This window comes from Protopterus annectens, chromosome 8.part0 (assembly GCF_019279795.1).
Source record: "Protopterus annectens isolate FY-2018-M chromosome 8.part0, PAN1.0, whole genome shotgun sequence".
NCBI classification, from domain to species: domain Eukaryota; kingdom Metazoa; phylum Chordata; order Ceratodontiformes; family Protopteridae; genus Protopterus; species Protopterus annectens.
In genome coordinates this window covers 305,157,211-305,173,670 of record NC_056741.1, presented here as the reverse complement: position 1 = coordinate 305,173,670, position 16,460 = coordinate 305,157,211, and the positions used below count along the sequence as shown (strand labels likewise).

At 36.3% G+C, this 16,460-nt stretch overlaps 1 protein-coding gene across 1 annotated transcript in view; it reads right to left on the bottom strand.

Annotated features, from left to right (window-relative positions):
- Positions 1 to 469: 469 nt before the first annotated feature.
- Positions 470 to 16,460, bottom strand: part of INSRR (insulin receptor related receptor) — a 467,004-nt gene continuing 451,013 nt past the window's right edge. Inside the window, exons 20-22 of the mRNA XM_044079802.1 lie at positions 15,083 to 15,212; positions 13,300 to 13,434; positions 470 to 1,825 (exon numbers count right to left, since the gene is read on the bottom strand). Coding sequence (XP_043935737.1) covers positions 1,504 to 1,825; positions 13,300 to 13,434; positions 15,083 to 15,212 — 587 coding nt within the window. The 3' untranslated portion in view covers positions 470 to 1,503. The remainder of the gene's footprint in view (positions 1,826 to 13,299; positions 13,435 to 15,082; positions 15,213 to 16,460) is intronic.

The window sequence follows — 16,460 nt, the reverse complement described above, 5'->3', positions numbered from 1 at the left end:
AAGACTGTGCAAAAACAGGCTTTCCAGAGCCTCTGAGATAAACTGAAGCAGTAATATACCAATTAGCCACAGTTCTGTAAAAGAGTTTTTCTTCTCTGAAAAAAACACTGGCTTGGTAGTTCAGAGACTTGCAGACTGGTGACCATTGAGGAACCTCGCCCAGATTTCAAGTTACCCTTAAGCAGTATCTGACTAAGTGATTTGCTGCAGGTCACACAGTAGGTAAATTTGGGCTGAGAGAATTAAGCCATCTACCATAGGAAGTATAGCTTACAGCTTTAATCCTTTGCACCAACTGCCAGACAATCTATTGATTGCTGCCTTTTTTTCCATAGTATGATTTTTTTGAATACTTAGTATAGTTGCATGAAGGAAATGTAAACCTGGTTGTAAAGTAATTAATGAAAAAGATTACAGCACATAATCTAAAACAACTGTTATATCCCTGACACATTTAAATATACCCAAATAAGAATTAAAAATGTAAATATTTATTTTAAAAATGACATTTTACTTCATTGGCAGTATTAATGCACTCTGCGGCTCTGGAAACCATTAGACTCCTGACTGCACTTTTTAACCACAGACTGTTTTTAGGTTAGAAAAGATGAGTAATAAGCCAAAGCTATGATTGCATTTTACAGTTTTAACAAAAAACAAAAAAAAATGTGTTGCAAGAGAAAATCTTCTGGAAAGAGCTCTAAACTCCTGATACATATTTCTTACACACCTAAAAAGGCTGCGACTAGGTCTGGGTTAAGGAAAATAAGATTATTTAGATGACCAGGTGTTTACCAACAATCCATGTCTAATCAGGAGGTTTATCATAGCCAATAGCATTTTTTTTTTTTCTTGTTAGCTTAGAAAATAAGTAAATCAGAACCTGACGTTGCTTTAATATTCACTTAGTTGTCAATGATATACTTTCATATATATATATATATATATATATATATATATATATATATATATATATATATATATATCTTCTTTCTTAAAACTCTGTATAGCATTCATAAATTGTACAGCTCTTAAGGGTTCCAGGATTAAATTTGCTCAACACAGCATTTCTCTCCCACTAGACATTAACATTCAAACTTGTAGATAGTACTTTCTGAATTCTTTGGACTAGTTCCCAGTTTTGCAGGCAGCACACTTTTTTAAACATAACGTCAAAGTGATTCCTATGAAAGCAATTCACATGACACTTACAATACTAGTAGAGTTATTGATGGAAGTTTGCATCCAGTCATAAAACAGGACTGCTAAGAGGTCTAACTCCAAAAGTTCCACCCCACTCTATGACACTTCCTGAGGAATAACAGTATTACAATACGGTCTGATGTGTGACTGTCAGAACACAAATATAGGCACTTTAACAACATATGTTCATAGCACCTTAAGCTGCTCAGTTTTAAGTCATTCATTCCAAGATTTACAGAGCAGTTTAAGCCTTGAATGTTTCAGAACATTATTTGCTTTAGTCAAGCCCCTGGTTAAGGGCTACAAAATAGAGGTTATCCTTTTCATAGATGAATAGTTCTCATTCTGGTCATAATTTTCTGGATGAGTCAAAGCATTCCCATTCTCTGTGTTACAAGGCACTTCAAGATCACTGAAATCAGATTCGTTCAGCAAGGAGTTTTCGGCACTGTCCAAGTCTATGGCTGCTTCTGGTACTTCGTGGCCCATCCTCTCTGCACTGTAAAAAAATGATACTTTTCTGAAGCTAGGATGCATTTTGCTCTTTATGGTGTCAATAATCTGTAGAAAAGTAGGTCTGTGACGTGGATTGTGTTGCCAACACCAGCGCATTAGTTCATGGCTGTAAAACAAGACAAAAATATGTGTAAGAAAACTTTAAATCTAATTTTACTATGTCCTTTGAAACAATGCTCATATCAAATGTGTTATGAAATTGTCAATATACTCTATTTCAAATAGTTTTATTACAGAATGCAGGGATTACTGCTTAGTAAAATTGAGTTTGGGGCTCTTACTATGGCCCAGACAAATATCTACAGAAGACAGCATATCCATAGCCAGTATCATTGCCCTCATGTCTTGCACACTATAACAGACAAACGCAGGACTAGATGAGGTCTCCATGTAGCAATGTAACAGAGTATTAATATCTGGCAGTGCGGCATCTTATTTGATACACGGAACACAGGATAGTTTGCTTAAACTGTAAATACTTTAGATATGGCATTCTGTTATCACTAGTTCATTGTATACACACCTTGACTACACAAGCAGTTACTCAGTGTCTTTCTGATAATTTCTTCCATGGAATTACTGTGATTTTTATATATACAATGGCCTACTTTTGATCATGTTCATAGATTCATTGATAATCCAAGACTATTGAGTTTTATGTCTATTCATGCCTTGCTAGTACTCTCCCTCAGGCAGCACCTCCTCTCTCAGGGAGGGCCACTCCAATCAATCCCTGTGTAAACATGTGGATACCCATCCATTATCTAGTTTGTGTTTAAAAAAAGATAGAGAGTGAAACTGCTTAACATGCAGGGATGATTATTCCAAAGGTTAGGAGATGCTGGGTTATAAACCTGTCCTTCTACCATGTTTTATTTATCTGTATTTAGACTGCTGGACTTGTGGAGCAACAGGAGGCCCACGACAGCTGGGTCTCCAATGGCACAGCAAGAATGACAGATATCTCCTCTCAAAAGTCTGTAAGAATGAATGAAGGGAAAGAGGTTCCACCCTCTCTTAGTAGATTAGCAATTTTAAGCCTGTGTTTTTTTTTTTTGTTTTTTTTTAAGGAACCTTTGGGGTCTAATTGTTTGATACATATAGTGAGACATATCCCAAGGGGACTATTGTAGTCAATAATTGGCCTGATCAATGCCTAAAGAGACTGTAATGGCAGTGTTTCCACCTTGAAGCATGTATAGCATGTATAGGTCATATCAAGAGGGATGCGTGTTAAGTGCATGCCTAGTTATGGCAGTTCCCATCCCAACCTTCTAGCTAGGTGGCAAGCTATTAAACTAGAAACTAGCTTCAGATATATCTGGCTTCTAATTGAATATTTTAAGCTGGAAGAACTGAAGGTGGCTGAATTAATTAAGAATAAGCAACAGGAGCTAGAGCTTATGGATCTATCTGAAGCATATATTAGTAAACTGGAATCCTACAGTTTAATTTGAATCTTTACAATAGTAAGTTAAAAGAACAGAAGACTCAGAAATTAGCAAGGGATTACTATGATTTCAAGCAGGGACACATTTTTGAATGGCCGAGGAAAATGAGACCAAATACAGGCTGTAAGAAACCGATGAATAATAAGAACAAAGTGGCCTTGCAAACTGACAAAGACAAAATAAATACGTTACCTGTGCCTCTAGAGGTGGGGGAACAGAGCACTATGAATATCACAACAGATATAGATAGCTACTGCCTCCTCAGTGGTTCATGTATCACCAAAGAGAACCAATAATAATAATAATATGAATGTAACTAAAGAATCACATTTATTCCCAACAGCAATAGGAATGCGACCAAAGGAAGGAGCAGTACACACCCCCCCTCTTTTAAAATCTCCCAGTTTTTAGCAGACAGAAAATGAACAGAACACCCAGGTCACTCAGTCGGGACAGAAAAAAGAAGAAAACAGCCTTTTAGATGGACATGATGACATCTTAGTTGTGAATTTATCACAGGTTGTTTTAAGTAAACAACAGGTTCAAGTTCTGAATAAAGGCCTGATGTTCATACCGTCATTGCATTCTACCTTGAGCGAATTTGTACTTGATATTAAGTACTTTGGGAGAAACAACACTTTAAAAAGTATATTTGGGAATAACCAACAAGAGAGGAAGATTCACTATAAGAAACCTAGCACTTTTGTACCAGTCAATCGTCCAGCAGTAGAGTTATCAGACTATATGAGAATGAAGAAGGAGCTTTTAGGCAATGAAATGTATTCAATCCACATTTTTATAACCTGACAGCTGGAAAAAAAAGAGCTTTAATGGAATTAAGAGATAAAGATGATATTGTGATTAAACCGGCTGTTAAAGGCAGAGCTCTGGTGGCGATGAACTGTCTATGATATCAGAATAAAATGAAAGAGATGCTGAGTGATGTAAAGACATATAAAAAGATCTGTAGAAGAGAAGAGGAGCAAATGATGAATAATGTGAAGGATACCCTTTATAAGATGTTCATGGAAGGGAAGATTAATAAAGAGCTCTATGAATTCCTTCAAGTGATTAACCCCCACTATACCATCTATTAGTGGTCTACCTAAGATTCACAAACATCCAACCAATCCGCCGATGCTTCCCATTGTGGCAGGAAGGGCATGAATCACTGAACTACTATCTATGGTTGTAGAGAATTAGATAAACAACTTCTACCATGAGCTCCTACAGTATTGAAAGATACAGCCAGTTTTTTGGGGAAAACTACAATCTACTTTGAGAGATATTAAAGATTTTAATGATTTGTTACTAGTTACAATGGACATAGGTAATTTGTTTACAGTTATTCCGAATTCTTATGGATTGGAAACTATTAAGAATTTTGCTTCTTCCCACAATGTCAACCCTGATACGATATGTGTGCACCTGGATCTGATCTTGGGTACCAACATTTTTGTTTATGGCAGTGGTTACTATTGGCAAAGCTGGGGGGTGGCCATGGGCACCCACTGTGCCAGTAGTTATTCTAATTTAGTTCTAGCAGAATGGGAAGTTGAAAAGGTTTTTAACAACAGTAACCCTTGGCTAAAGAATGTATCATTCTATGGACGTTTTGTGGATGACATTTTTATCTTATGGAAAGAGGATGATAAGCAACTTTTAAAATGTGTCGATTACCTTGACAATACTACCAGTTTTTGAGGTTTACTGTCAACCACTCCAAAGAAAAAAATGATTTTTTGGATGTGAGACTAATGATGGACCAGTTAATGGGTATAGAAACCTCAATATACAGGAAAGACACCTGGAAAAATCACTACCTACACAAAAGTAGTATGCACTCAAGATCTGGTTTTAGGAACATTATGGAGAATCAAACTATACAAATCTCCAGATTATGTACTAGGGATGCAGACTATGAGATAGAAAAAACAAGGCAAGAGTCCTTTCTATATGACAGGGGCTATACAAAAAAAAGATAACATAATCAAAGAAGAGAGAAGCATTCAAAAATATAAAGGATGCCCTTACCTTTCTAAAGAAGAAGTTATTAACAGACAAGAAGAAGGAACTAAAAAGAAATTTGAGCAAAAAACACTAAGCTATATCCTCACATACAGCACAGATTCTAAGCAGATATGTAATGTGATTAAAAAGTACTGGTCGATATTGACAGAAGATGAGAAGTTACATTCTATTGTAGGCGAAACACCACAGTTTGTTTTTAAAAATAAGAAAAATTTAAAAAGGCTATTATGTAATAAAGATGGTTATCCAAAATATAAATGGGTTCTTCAACAGAAAAAAGGAACTTTCAGATGTGGGAGATGTAAAGCCTGCCCTTATGTTGACACCACCAACCTCTTTTGACATCCCAATACTGATAGGGAATACCACTTTCACCTTAATGCAACTTGTAATACGAAGCATCAAGTGTATATTGCCACCTCCTTAAAATGTCCTGCATACTATGTTGGAAAGATGAAACAGATTTTTGAAAATCATATTTTACGTCACCTTAGAGATATATAACATAAGGACAAAAGAAATGCTCTAGCTAATCATAGTTTAAGTCATCTATCCCATTCATTTAAGTTTAAGGCGATTGAGCAGATGTATGATAACATTAACGGTGGGGATATAAATAACATCAGAGAAACAGCAGAAGTTAATTGGATTATAAACCTCAGAATGGAACCAAAGTCCAGGTTTGAATGTGGTGGTTCTGCTTAAGCCAGTCTTGAAAGGAAGGGATCTTCCTATTGGCTAAAGGAAAGGGGTTTGTCATCTATTTCTGTTACTATTAGTAGATGGTGGATTGACTAAAAAGGTGTTGGCTGGACAACTGGCATTGATTGGTGATCTCTAGTTTAATTCATGAAAGTGAAGTCCTTACCAATTACAATCTGAAGAAGGCTATGCAGAAAGTGCTTATCATTCTTTAAGGCTTCACAAGCTTAAATCTTTGATTTTTAACCAAATTTTTAACAATAAAAGTGCTGTTTTTAATTGAAAAAGTCCATGGTGGTGCACTCAAGACCCTTTTCGTATTGCTGCTGTATTAAGGTCAAGGGAAGTGAATGTTGACATTTCTTCACAGAAATAATTGAGGTTGGCATGTTTCTAGTCCTTAATTTCAATGGGATTTGCCATATGAGGTTTTGGGATTTATTTTTTCAGATAAATGTGTAAGAAAGATCATAAGGTATGATTAAGCCCTTAGAATAATCTGGGGCATAATCAGATTATTTAGAATAAACCATTGTGTTTTTTTTCTTTTTTTTTCTATTTGTTAGTTATATCAGGCATATGAAGACAGGCCTTCCAATTATATGTGCAGCAGATGCTTTAACATTTTTATGTACAGCTTTTATCTCTCCTCAAAACAGAAAATGAGATTGCAAATCAAAGTCATTCAGTTTACTGTTTTTTTGCTGTCATCAGTACCAGAATATCTGTCTTCAGCTACTATACCTTGAGAAAGAGCTATTGTTTTTCAACATTCAATTAATTTTAGCTGTATATCTAAGTCCACGGGTAATGCATATCACTGCATTGCTTCTTTTCAGGAATTTTTTTTCAAGCAGATAAGTTATTTTTGTATTGGGGGGGATAAAACTTCTGAAACTACATTTGATTTTGTTAGAATATTCCACTCCTTGAAGCTTATCCTCTAAAGTGGCAAAACTCATTTGCCACAGTGGATTCTCTTAGACATTTGTGCCCATGTATTTGTCCGCTCACGTTTCCTTCCTAACAAGATTCTTTTCATACAGCATGACACCACTGTGCCAGTCGGGCTTGGAAAACACAATAAATGAAGAAGAGGATAGCAGGGATCAGGAGGAAAAGGAACCAGCAGTAAGGAAAAGAAGAGCAAGAAGAGCCTACTGGGAGGATAACAGGTTACAGCCTCATGCAATGCTAGCAGCCTTAGAATGAAAACAGAAGAACTGCATATTATAGCAGAAAAGGAGAAGCAAACATAGTAATGATAAATGAAATGTAGCCCCACCTACTTTAGTTAAGGGTGCTACCCCTTTCCCATCCCTAACCATACACCTTACCTTAATAAAAAAGCTTCTATTAACATTCCTACTATACAAGACACACATGCACAAACACCCACTAGCAATACTACATCTATCCCTTTACCTAACCCTTACCCTAACCCTAGAATGCACACACTTGCACATAAAAACATGTAATACCTATCCCTCACCTATCCTCAACTCTAACCCTAACTCACTTGTGCATGCACAAACAGTCTACCCCCACCAAGCACACTCACTTGAGTACACTGCTGACATTTGGACCCATCAGCTATCTGTACCATTGACATTAAATACAACTTCTGCATTTTTCTTCCAGGCATATGTTCTACAAAATGAGGGGGACCCATACATATATGTATACATATATATATATATATATATATATATATATATATATAGATATATATATATATATATATATATATATATATATAAAATACATATACATACATATATATATATATATATATATAGAGAGAGAGAGAGAGAGACCAGGAGAGAAAGTGTGAGTGAGTGAGTGAGAGATAATTAGATATAGATAGATACATGCACATATATACACAAGTATCCTTAACTTTGGAATATGCCTGTTCTATTTTAATCATTTGTGTTACGTTGTGTTACTTTTATAAAAATGTTTTGATTCATAGATTATTCTTGTGATGTGTTTTGTCAGATGATCCCTGTTTTACTGTGCCTCCTGTTTCACACGCAACCTATCATTTTTGTGGCAGTTAATGATATTCATCGTATTGATCACTGTTGCAGTAGCCTTAGCTATATTGGTTATATCCTGCTAGGGATATAATTGCCAGCTAACTTCCATAGCTTAAGGGCACCTTGCATACTCCCAAACCATAAACAAGCTCAGGCAGAGCTAAAGAAAAAGAATGGTTTGAGCACCAAACCTTTTAGATCTTTCTTGCCACAAAAGAGCACACACCCTGTAGGCTTTCAAGGATTGATGGTTAGCTAATGCTGTCACTTTGCTGAGCATAAGTTCCCTTTGTGGGAAAAAACCTCCACTATTTAATTTTATGACAGAAAGAGAACTCTTTCTGTGAAATTAATAATCTTAAGCTGGGAAAAGGTATTTTTATAAACTGTCACATGAGTTTTACTGACTTTTAAAAAGGCAGTTACTTTTTAACTTTTTGGAAAAAAGATTGTAAAAGTGAATTTAAACCTATTTACCTTGGTAAGAGTTGTATTATTTTACTTTTGGGAGCTGGGATGTTTAAAGTGTTTTTCACTATGTTTTGGTGGAAAATTTGACTTTTTAATACTTACATATTTCACGGACAACTGCTGCCAGGCTTCCTCAGGAATCAGGCTTCTTTTTATGGCTTTACCATGGAACAACCTACAATTTCCTTGTTTTTTTTCCTTCCAGCCACTAAAAGAAAAAAAATATCAAGTATCGTTTGTAACTTCAGTAGGCTGTTAAATTGCCTCAGCCGCTGATGAGTGACTTTGCTCTGGTCACTTCTGGTTCCTCAGACCAATCATGTTTTTCCTTGGCTCCCTGTGGTGTAATCTCTACAGCTACCATGCACTGGGGATTAGATATGTTCTCTGTGGCTGTTGGAGTGCCCTTGGCAAGCAAGGAAAAACCACTCTTGTCTGTCTTGAAGATGGAACAGGAAATTCGCCTTTCCCTAGCCAGACTGGAATGTCGATCTCTAAGGAAGTTCTGCCTGGCAAATGTAGGTCTGCATCATCTGAAATTTCTATTGAAAATAAGCAAAAAGTTAGAATTCGGTCCTCTCCTCCATCAGTTACTTTGGGCAGTGCAGAGTGTAGTCCAATCTCTTGACCCTTCCAGTTGTAATGTTTCTGATGAAAGAACAATAGCATTCTTCATTTTCTGAGAAGCGGATTCAAGATTTTGAACCACATTGTTTTTTCTCCTTAGTTTTATGACTCTGACTCTGAGGATACTGTGGCTTCTGACAGTCCCTTGAAAGGATTTTCTTCTTCTGAAACAATTTACAGAATGAATCAGTTGCTACAGTGGGAACATAATGATCTCCAACTGTTTCAAAGGAATTTGATTTGCTGCATTTGGAATTTCTTGAACCGTCTCCAGTTCATCCTGTTCTCCCAGTTTTGGAGGATATATTTACTACAGCTTGTAACTTCCTTAACACCCAACCTGTTGTCCCAGAGAAAGTAGATAGATTGTATAAAGCTACTCCATCTTATAAGTGTCCATATTTTAACCCCAGATCCGACCCAGCAGTAATTTCTTTGGCAGACTCAGAAGCTGCTGCTAAATATCTGGTCAATGTCAATCCCTCCCCTTCTGAGAAGAACAGGAAATATTTTGACAAAAAGCATCTTTATGCAATCTTACTGCTTTTGTGTCTCAATTAGCTACTCAGTCTTTGAAATGTGCATATGATTTAGCTAATGCCACTTTCAGGCCTACTTCTGCTAGAGCTGTTATGCGGTCGTTTGCTTGGTTGTGTACTCAGAATCTTCCTGAGGATGTTAAAGCTGAAATCTTAAATTCTACATTAGACAGAGAGATAGTTTTTGGACCAACTGCTGCAGAGGTCCTTAAAAAGTGTGATGAGAGAGACAAGCTGATTCAGAGAATTTCACATATTGTTTAACCTTCCTTCTCCATGTTTGTCAAGGGGATTAATGCTACCACTTCAACTTCTTACAAAAAGCAAAATAAGCAGGCACATCAAGCTACTAGCAAGCAAATGTTTAAAATGTAATAGCATGTAGGGTTCCAAGAAGAAAGGAGCAATAAAGAACAGTCTTAGAAGTCTGAATGACTATCTTCAAAATCCTCCCCCTCTTCCTACCCCACCCTGGTAAACCTTTAATCTTTCCTAAAAATCTGAACCTCCATTTTTCTCTTAGGCACCAGATAATATCAGACGAATGAGTTCTGAAAGAAATTCAATAATGGTTCAGATGGCAACAGGAATCTCTCCCTCTTTTTCCAGGGAATTCTCCTCACCTGCCAGATCAAACTTCTATTTTCCCTCCTTTCAGTCAGCGTTTATTGACTGATGGGTGGATAGAAGCAGTATAGAGAAGGGTTTTATTCCAGAATGTTTCTGGTGCCAAAGAGAGAAGCCGCATGCAGACCAGCTCTGTGATAGTCCCCAAGTTCAAAATGTTATCTCTCCACAACCTGTTACTGCTTTTTCCCCATTTAAGTTTTTTGGTGACATTATATTTAAAAGATGCTTATCATCACATTCATATATCTCGAGATTTCAGATGTTTCTTAAGGTTTTCTGTGTCTGTGTCACATTTTCAACTATCTGCATTATTCTGTGGGTTATCTTCTGCTCCAAGTGTATTTTAATGTCTCTAGCTCCAGTGATAGCCTACTGCAGACTACAAGCTATTCCCATTTATCGTTATTTCAATGACTTTCATATCTTTGTAGCATTGTTTTCAAAGTGTCAGAAATCCTTCACTTGTATGAGGGATTTCTTGCACAGACTGGGATTTTAGGAGAATGTCCAAAAGTCTAGTTTAACCCCTTCATACAACCTTCGTTTTCCTGGGGTGTCTCCTAGACACCTCAATTCAAAAGGCTTGTTTTTCCACAGGAAAAATATTTATATAAAAATACTTTTGTATCTAGATCTCTTCCTGAGTTTTTCCACTCATGCAAAAGTCTCAGATTATTAGGTCTTGTGACATCTACAATCCTCATGATACCTGTAAGAAGATTCCACATGAGAAAAATTCAATAATATCTAAAATCAGTGTGGGCCCAGCATCACCATTCTCTGACATTCCAGATTCCCATTTTGGAATTTGTAAGAAAGGAAATTTTTTGGTGGAGAGACCAATTTTATCTGAATACAGGTCTCCCATTTTCCCTTCCAGATCGAGCACAGTCTGTAACAACATATGCCTCATAACTTTGCTTGGGGAGCAGTGTCTAAAAACACAAATGGAAGGCCCAAGGAAACAAACTGCTGCAGAAAAAATCCAGAAGAACTTTTATCTAGAAACTGAAATAAACGTGTTTAAAAATATGAGAGATAAGCGCATCCATTCAATACATTCATGTATAAACATTTTTTGAAAGGGGTGCTGCATGCCAAGCTTCCTAGAAAACAGGTAGCTCCTCCTTGGGATCTTAACTTTGTCTTGGAAAAATTAACTAATGCTCCATTTGAACCAGGTCAGTAGGCTGACTTGATGTTATTAACATGAAAGATAGTTTTAGCGATTGCTCTGATTTCTGCAAAACGTGTATCTGAGTTGCAGTCTCTTATGGTGGGTCAACCTTATCTCATTTCCACAAAGATAGGGCATCCTTATGAACTAATCTTTCCTTTATGACTAAAGTGGTATCCAAGTTTATTTTGAGCCAAGCTACCCATGTCTGTGTCTTCTTTCCAGATCCTAAAATCAAGGGAGAAAGGATACATCATACTTTGGATGTCCACCGATGATTAAGATAAGCACAACTAACTATTTAAAGAAAGGATAACCTTTGTCAAAGCTGACTATTTCCAAATGGTTATTTTAGAACATTACCATTTGTTATACCTAACATAGCAAAGTAATTGCAGGCAGGATCAAAGCTCATTCTGTTGGTGGCTTTTTGGAAAGGGTTAGAGCCTAGAGGTATTCTAGCAGCAGCAACTTTGTCATTTGTACATACCTTCGCAAAGCACTCCAAACTAGATTTGTTTACCAGGTTTAGGACAAGTTTTCCTAAGCATTCTTCAGGAGCTCCTGGACCCTCATCCTTCATCCTATTCCAGGTCAGTTTAAGCTACGTTAGTCTACTCATATAGCTAAGGCTTCTGCACCAGTGGTCAATATAATGAACAAAGTACAATTATGTAGGTATGCTACCAGAACTGTAAATATTTGAATAATCACTGCCACAACCACCACACCCCCACCCCGGCCATTCCCATAGCTTTGTATGTTTCTTGTTGTCAGGTAAAAACCTTTATGTTTATTTTTGGAGCTCTATCTTCCCTCTCTTAAGCTTTGGAAGCTGTTCTGCTGTTATATCATTGGCAGTGTATAACCTGTATATCTTAGGCTACTACAGCAGTGATCTTTCAAATATCTGCTATTATGGTAAGTTTACTTACACAGCTGCACTTTCTGTTCTTGCATTGTTTGTCTTTTGTTTGTCTTGAAGTCTCTCTCCACAGGGCTCTACTGAAAATAAAACTTCTCGGCTGGACCTTTCTGAATTATTAACCAGAAATCACTCAAACAATCAAACTGCTGAGGTAAGATATCTAAAACGGAATTACACAACAGGAAATTCACTTACTGGATATGCACAACTGACAGTCAGAGACCTTGGTACCAAGATGTGAGCATTCAGGTGCTGAAATGTAGTGCTTATGCAATCAGTTTTAACACATAAGTGAACAGACATTAGTGAAATAACCAGTTGGTCAGCATTATAGCTGTAGCCAAATTGATCATAAGGCCATTAAAGCTAAACCCAATATAGTGAAATATCAATAAGCTGTATCAGTGTCAGTGCTCTGATTTCACTGGATGTCATGACCTTTGCTCTTGTGCAGTTGCCTCAGCCAGACTACTGCAACTCTTTCTGATCTGAGCCACAAGTATGCTGATCACATGGTTTCTCCATTGTGCCAGCAGCACAATAATGTCATACAGCATTCCTAGATCCACTGAGGTCATGTGGGAAAGAGTTTCTTCCATGGCTGCAAACAATTCTCCATACATATATATATATATATATATATATATATATATATATATATATATATATATATATTTTTTTTTTTTTTTTTTTTTTTTGGTGTGTGTGTGTGTGTGTGTGTTAGTTATACACACTGCACCCTGACCAAAATTGTTAGAAGATGCATCTAATCACAGATCATAAGGTAACACGACTGTCATACTTTGGCAACAATCTTCAAACTCACTGATGCTTTCAGAGAAAATATCCCATAGTCTACATATAAAAAGCTGCTTGTCTTGCATATAACGGTGTTGCAAAAAATAACAATGATATTATACTAAAATAAAGAAACATCAGACATTTACATATGAATATATATATATAACATTATGTTACGTACAGTTTATCTGGACAGTTTTCTGGCCTTTCAAGAAGTCCATTGTTCAGCACAAAGCGTAGCACCTGTTCATTGGACAAGCCTTGGTAAGGCTGTTCAGCCAGTGTGGCTACTTCCCACAACACCACTCCAAATGACCTGGTAGGGACATAAAGCACACAGAACATCATGAACTTTCTGTGGAATGTGGAGAAAAGAAATAATCTTGTTCCAAAAGCAGCATTTTTTACTCAATTTTCAGTTCTTCTCAGCTTTAAATATAGAGCTTTACAAAACAGGTGAAACTCAGACAAAAGTAAAAAAGTTTATGGTTAATATTTAAAGTCTAAATAAAAGGTACAGGTGCCATCTGAAATAAACTCCATCAAGGTGGACTTTTAAGTCTGCACTGCATTTAGATATAGAAATAATTCTTACTTTATTCAAACTGAACTTTTGCCAGAAAGTCCAAGTGAACATAGAGCAGTCCATTAAGAGACTATTTTGCAGAAATATAAAAAAAGCACTGGCAGTAGTAGATTTTTGTAACTAGTTTGTTAAAACAGAATATAAACTCTTCTGATGCAGAAAGATATAGTCACCTCGGATCCAGCAACACACAACAGATATAAAGCTTCCCAGAATGGTATGCTATACATGCCAAGTTCAGCATTCAGGGCACACAGAAAATTTGGGAAGTGGGAAGGTAAAAAAAAATCAGAAACAAAGACAATATTACAGAGAAAGAATAAATTATTGGAAAACACAGCTCAGTTCATAATACACATAACTTATATAACCCCAGTTTATTTTAGCTGTATTAAAGTGATACAGCCTAGCTACCCATTATATCGGAGAAATATGGCTATCACAAATATGTCCAGAGTCTGAGGGTGGAGTGATCTGAATAGTAGGGCAGAAGCTCTGGAGACAAAAAGATCTGAGTAAAAAAATAAATAAATAAAATACAAATCCCTCCAGTTCTGTAACACACAGAGACATAGCCCTGACTGTGCCACAGATGACCCAAGATTGACTGGCTGCTTGGGTACTGGTGAAGACCTACATGCAGAATAAAAGAAAGGTGGCATGTTGCCAGTGTTTCCAACCTGGGGGGAGGGTAGATTCTATGGCTCCCTCCAGGAATAGGTGAAGGTCAGTCCATGGCAAGCATGGGAAGAAAATGGACATGGCTACCCACGGCAGAATGGCAGTAGTTCTGTCAGGGCACATGTAGGAGCATGAATGCTCCTGCAGTTTTCTGCATGCTTACATCACCACCAAGGGAGATGGTTAGCAACTTAATTCCCTTATGGCTGTCTGGTTGATGTTCATGTCATGAACCACCCTTGCACAATAGGGAAATGAGACTCTTATGACATCACAGATCTCTCCTCACTGGAAAATAAATGGGTGGCCTTTTCAACAGCTTGGTGTTTGGCAGACATACAGTAGAAACAGTTAAAAAGATAAATACCAGTGCTAAAATTGTAACTCTGTAAGATGTTCTGCTAATGTGGATTATGTCGCTATTAAAATTATAATACATTTTTCTGACAGCTGCCAAGAGTGGAGTTTTGGAGATTTTCTCTTATAATAAAAATTGAAGGATTTTAATACATATATAAATTCACTGCAAACAAGCAAGCATTAAAACATTTCAATAACTAATCCCGGGCTAAAATGGAATCTAGTCAGCCACCTGCTTTTTGAACCTGCATTTTCTCAACTCCATCCTTTATCGAAGAGAATATTGTTTTTTTTTTTTTTTTTTAATTACCAGAGGATTAAGTTAAAGCTTACGTACCAAACATCACCATGAGTTGTGAAGATACCATCTTTGAGTGCTTCGGGGGCCATCCACCGAACAGGAAGTAATCCTTTGCCACCTTTCCTGTAATAATCGGTCTCATAGATATCTCGTGTCATACCAAAATCTTTCAAATGAGAAAACAAAACTCTTAATTTCCCTTTGAAAAAATGTAAAAATATGAAATAACTTTAAAACAAAAGATGTCGCATATCACTTTAGCACCCTCACAAGCCACATTTCTACCTTACATCTGTTAATTACTTCCAGTCATTTTCTAAATAACCTTTATAATTAACATTTTCAAGAAATAAAAAAGCATGCATGCAATCAAACCAAAATCTCATACACAAATGAATTAATAATTACAAATGTTCCTTAACAGTAAATAGTGTGATAAATAACTAAAAACCAGTATTGTAACATTCAAGTTTTACAGGGTAATAACACAATCAGATATTGATACTGACAATGAATAAAAGTAAAAAAGGAGATATGTTAAGAACCTTTCATATAAAATACAGACAAAAGTTATAATATCATGTAGACAGAACAATTAAATATTAGGGTAATGTTTAGTAAATTTGGCAAACTTAGATGTAACCCATACTGACTTCAGAACTTTCTCAGAAAAAAGATTGCTGTTTCTTATATGAAATATTAGATATACTTAATCACATTTGGGAATACAAAACTTATCCAACTAGGCAAAATATGTGCAGTTATGTATTTTCCACCACATAATATAGAAGTATATTTAATACTCAGTCTCTGTCAGTTCTTAAATTAATATCCCAAATAATACTGCTGGAATGGCTTGCAGCATGACATCACTTCTTGTCATCTGGCTCTAACCCAGGTGAAAAACAACCATTGGTGCAGCTGGTAACATTTAGCATCTACCTGTGGAAATACATGCACAAGGGCTTTTCCATAAATCATGATACTTGCTGAAAGTCATAAAACAATAAAAACACTTGCAAGACAATGCAGAAGCTATATTTCTGAAATTAACCTCCTGTGTTCCAGTTTTTTTTGTTAAAATATATACATCTGAACACTTACAATAGTGCATGTAAATTTCTGTTCTGTTCCAATAGCGTACACTGTGAATACATTTTTAAAACTCAGTACTTTACAACCCTTTTCAACACACACTTCTGTACCAGCAGTTTGATATACACATAACATACAGTTCTAATATATTTGTAACACAAGCATACGAATCATGCTGATATTCACAAATGACATGTTATTATTTACAAAATTCCAGATAGCTGTGCTGGCAGTATCTCCTTTCATGACATTTCTATATAAATCATGTTGATATTCACAAATGACATATAATTATTTATAAAATTCCAGATAGCTGGGC